This window comes from Eutrigla gurnardus, assembly GCF_963514095.1.
Source record: "Eutrigla gurnardus genome assembly, chromosome: 7".
NCBI lineage: Eukaryota > Metazoa > Chordata > Actinopteri > Perciformes > Triglidae > Eutrigla > Eutrigla gurnardus.
Window position 1 is genome coordinate 24297536 of NC_139921.1, and position 5000 is coordinate 24302535.

General features: G+C 50.3%; 1 protein-coding gene across 8 annotated transcripts in view; it reads left to right on the forward strand.

The window, feature by feature from the left end:
* Positions 1 to 5000, forward strand: part of tnika (TRAF2 and NCK interacting kinase a) — a 52561-nt gene that overhangs the window by 33198 nt on the left and 14363 nt on the right. For 4 of the 8 annotated variants that reach the window (XM_084013725.1, XM_084013731.1, XM_084013726.1 and 1 more), the window contains exons 13-15: positions 105 to 221; positions 1602 to 1688; positions 2442 to 2633. In XM_084013725.1, the coding sequence (XP_083869851.1) occupies positions 105 to 221; positions 1602 to 1688; positions 2442 to 2633 (396 nt within the window). The remainder of the gene's footprint in view (positions 1 to 104; positions 222 to 1601; positions 1689 to 2441; positions 2634 to 5000) is intronic. The other 4 variants (XM_084013728.1, XM_084013729.1, XM_084013727.1 and 1 more) reach the window with 3 other exon arrangements.

Here is a 5000-nt window from a genome sequence, read left to right on the forward strand (position 1 = left end):
GAATTAAATAGTAGTCAGAAAGGAGTCGCCGTGTCAAACACTCGGCATGTGTGATTGAGGTGCGTGGAAAGATGGCGTGACGGTGAATCTCCTTCCCCCGACAGCAGCAGCAGCGGGAGCGAGAGCTGAGGAAGCAGCACGAGAGGGAGCAGAGGAGGCGCTACGAGGAGATGGAGCAGCTCCGTCGAGAGGAGGAGAGGAGGCATGCGGAGAGAGAACAGGTGCTCCCTCTGATGTTACATGACAACACACATGGATGTACAAAGAGAATGCTTAGTGCCACGTAGTGATGGATCGATATGTTGTACCTCCTTGGTTTGGCCACTAGTGGCGCTCTTTCTGGACACTTGAGACAGACTGTGCATTCCTGAGTCGCTCTGATTTGACATATCCTTAAATATAATATTTTCCTAATGTTATTTTTTAAGTTTCAGACTCGCAGAACTCTGACATTTTATTAATCTAATCAAATGATTATTTATGTGATATGATTTTTTCCCCCTGCTCGTGGTCCCGTCCCCGTGTGTTGTTAGGTCACTTTCTTCTTTCAGCTCCCGGATCTTACCTGTAAAAACACTATCGTCCTTTTTTTTTTTTGACTCCAATCCATTTTTATTGCAGCATCTTATAATAATAATAATAGAGAAAGTTGGCGGCTGGCAGTCTGCTGGAGCACTAAGCTTTATGCAAACAAGTGCATGATGTCATCTGGTGGTTTTCGGAGCTAGCAACGCAAAAGATTTGTCTATTATAGTGCAAGAAAAACCCCAAATTGATGGATTTGTCTCTATCATTTGGCGATTCCCTGAATTCTCAAAGAAGTTGGATGGAGTGAAGAGATTATGACTTTTAGGAATGTTGTTGTTCTTTAGTGGCAGGAGTTCCCTGAAGACGGTTATGAAGTCATGCATTATAAAGCGCCCGTTGTTCTAGGAGTTTCCAGGGGAATGACTGCAAACAGACTTTCACAATAACCAAAGGCACTGTAGAGTCGTTGAATTATTGTGCAATAAGATCCAAACATCATCATCTGTCTTATTTAATCTGTATTCTATCAACAAATGCCCTTTGAGGCTTTATTCATTGCATACTCTTAAATAGAAAATACCAGAACTCCGCTTCTTTGAAGTAAAGACACATGTCCCAGTATAATATTATCAATATATCGGTGGAAGCTTGTAGGCTTGTGAAAGTTATAGGATTCTTGCATGTTTCGTACAGCTGGGCTCCTTTTCTCCCACTTCTGGTTCTGCTCTTCTGGTTCTGCTTTCCTGGTTCTGCTTTCCTGGTTCTGCTCTTCTGCTCTTCTGGTTCTGCTCTCCTGGTTCTGCTCTCCTGGTTCTGCTCTTGAACGTGTTCTCTATCCTCGTCAGTAGCTGACATCACCTCGTCCTCTCACTGAACTTGCTGCCGTCCTGCTGTATTTCTTTGTTTGTCCCTATCTCTATCTCTTTGTCATATTTCATATGCTTCATCTGCCTTCTGACTCTTCTCCTCATTCACAGGAGAGATGATCACCTCTGTGTCTCTCTTGTCTGCATCTGATGCTCAGATTTCCTGACGCTGTTCTGTTTCTCTGTCCTTGTGCCGACGCTGCTCAGGAGTATATCCGTAGACAGCTGGAGGAGGAACAGAGGCAGTTAGAGATCCTCCAGCAGCAGCTCCTACAAGAACAGGCGTTACTGATGGTAACCATAGCACTCGGCGTGCTACTACTGCTCCCATCTGTGCTGTGTCTACCCCCCCCTCCCCCCCTCCCCCATCGCATGCACCCAGCTGAGGAACTCGCTGTGAATCCACAGCCTGAGTCGCTCCGCCTGTTAGCAACAAGTTTGAGGAAAGACTTGTCTCCGCCGCTTGTTGTTGTCTTCAGTGATCGCATTAAGTGCACCGTTTGGTTGGCTGGATCGTCAAAGATTCCCCGGCGGGGTGGAAACGGTTTTCAGCTCTCACGTCTCAGTGGCCCCGGTCTGATCTAACCGCTTCGTGTTAGTGCGAGGAATCTGTAGTATTAGTCCACAGCTCCCAATATTCATACTCGAGTTCCCCCCCCCTCTCCCTGCTGCCACCTGGTCATTTCCCTTTATCCATCCTCAGCCTTCCAACTGGGATTTCTTCACTGTGGAAGCTGTTTGTGTTCCATACACATGATTCCTGATATCTGTGTCTATTTTAACACATGTGGCTCAAAATCTGGTATTTGCAAATACAGACACAATTGAGGGATAATCAGCGCTAATAAAATCTCCCCAATCTCCTAAAACACTCAACTCCACACATCTGGAAAGTTCAAATTATTTATGAATTATTTGCAGCTACCAATTTTTCTCACCACCGATCACTGAATGCATTAATTCCCTCACGTGTTTGGTGTTTCTCACGATCTCTCCCTTCCTACATCCACCCCCGTCTCTCCCCCCACCTCCCTCTTGTGCCGCCAGGAGTACAAACGTAAGCAGGTAGAGGAGCAGCGGCAGGCGGAGCGGCTCCAGAGGCAGCTCCAGCAGGAGAGAGCCTACCTGGTGTCTCTGCAGCAGCAGCAGCAGCAGGACGGCAGGCAGGCCGACAAGAAACCGCTCTACCATTACAAAGATATCATCAATCCCAATGACAAGCCGGCCTGGGCCAAAGAGGTGAGTCCCGGCACGCTGGAAGTAGCAGGAGTTGTTTCCCCCCGAATCAAATTTTTGATCACTATTGTACATTAAACACAACCAGTTCTTGTGTTCACATCTTATTCAGCAGGTCTTCCTCGACGCTGCAGTCCTGACGGAGACTGCGGAGTGTGTGTTTGTGTTTGTGTGTGTTGTTGCTTACCCTCCTCTGACTCTGACTCCTAGGTCCCGATGCAGCACCTTCAGGGTAACCCGCCCCGCAGCCAACTGCGACAACACCAGTCGTTCAACCAGCCAGCTTCGTCCCCCGGCTCTCATTGCCAACACAGAGCTCAGGTGCCGAGGCGGTCCACGTCCCATGTTGCCCAGCTCCTCCCCACCCACCTCCCCAATATCCGCATCTCACTAGAGCCCGGGGAGCTCCTCGATCCGGGGTTGAAGCAGGAGATAAGTGAGCAGGTCAGAGAGTTCAGGGCTCAGAATCTCCGTCAGAGGGGGCGGAGCCCGGGGCCCATCCAGGACCACGGCCAGGCTCCTGGCCATGGGCCCGGTATGAGACATAACGAGCATTCTAGTCAAGGGCCAGTCAGCCAGTGTAAGGCAGGCAGGCCTGTCTCTGCCCCCAGCCAGGGGCTAAAGCCTCAGGAGCTCCAGTTTAAAGCCTTTCAACCTCCTCCTCAGCTCCCAAGACAGGTCCAGGGACCTCAGTCTGGATCTAACCCTGCAGTCACACTGGTTAGTGCCGGTCGTCGCAACAGGTCACACTCACCTAACTGTAGAATAGATGTAGACATAGAACCGGAGTATCGGGCAGGGGGGTGGAGGTTGGCCGTCAGCCACGAGAACCTCATGGTGCCCTCGGACTGGGAGGCCGACCCAACCGATCCCCTCGCCCAATCCTTCCCTCCCAACGCTCTCTCCGCCGCCCTGCCTCGATGCAGGAACTCCTACTCACCTGGCTCCGGCACTTCCAAACTTCTTGAAGTGCCCGTTTGCAGCACCTTCCTTCCTCCAGCTGAGAGGCGGCGCAGCATGTGTGACCTTGGGGCTTCTGCCCCGGCAAGCCTGCTCAGACAGGAGCTGGCTGAGTGTGGACCCAGGCGTCGCTCCGCTGAGCTCTTGACCCCCATGGGCCCAACCAGTCCGGCTTCCTCGTGTAGCCTTTCTCCTCACTGTTCCCCAAAATCCTCCTCCTCCTCCTCGTGGTCCTACGGTAGCTTCCCCTCGGTGTTCTCTCCACCTCCCCCCTCCCACCTCCCCCCGCCCAACCAGGTGTTCAGCTCACCTGGGGCTTCTCCCCACTGCTCCCCGTATGGCTCTCCCATCGGATCTCAGACCCGGATCTGCATCACATCTGTTGATGCAGAGTACTAGACCCTTGTCCAAAGCATATAAGAACACACACACACACACACACACACACATCTTTTTATCCTTGTATATCTGACAGAAATAATGCCTTCCTAATCCTCACCTTCACGTAATGGTTGCATTAAGGGCACACACTTCTTTTGCGTCTGCTTAGTATACGGTGAACTGACAGCTTAATTTAATTAAACAAAAACATAAAACCAAAGTCCAAAAAATTGTGTGTTTATGTATTTGACACATCCCTGTACGCACATATATATATATATATATATATATAATATTTTATTCTATACTGGGTCTGAGTTCGGAGAGGTGCCGATAGAGGGACAGTTTCTAATATCACCCCCCCATCTATAGGTAGCTTAGTTAGCCACAGCCCTGTCGACCCCCCACCCTCACACCCCCTGCTAGTCACCCTCATCACACCCCCCCCTCATCACCCAGCCCCCCACAACGCACCACGGCAATCCCACTCCTAGCCATGTTGGTGGTGATGTCATCCGGGAAACCCATCCCGACGTCTTTCCGGTCAGTCAACCAGTCGATCAGAATCCTGGCTTGGTGGTGGTGCTGGCTAAGTGCTGGTGGGTGCTGGCTAAGTGCTGCTGCTGCTGGTGGTGGTGGTGGTGGTGGCGGCCCCTCTTCGTGTCGATGCAGCACGGGGGTCACAATTAACTCCCTCTCTTAGAATCGTGGCAGAAAGATCTTTTGGGTGGCTGGAGATGAAGCCCAAACCCAAAAGGTCTTTCTCCTTCCGAATGAGTCTTCTAACACTAATCTCTCCATCTTTTCGAAGGTCAGCGGATGCGTGCGCTATCCTCCATCACCTACTGCCTCCACAGATTCAAATCTCACTCGGAATCACGGCAGTGCTTCTCCTGATATCTTTCCATCGGTTCTAACTGTTTGTCTGCAATTCTCTCCTTCGCCAGTAGTTGCCTTTCACGTTTTTGAGTTGTTTTCTGCTGCCATATATACAGTACGTCATAGTCTTATTGTAACTAACACAGATTT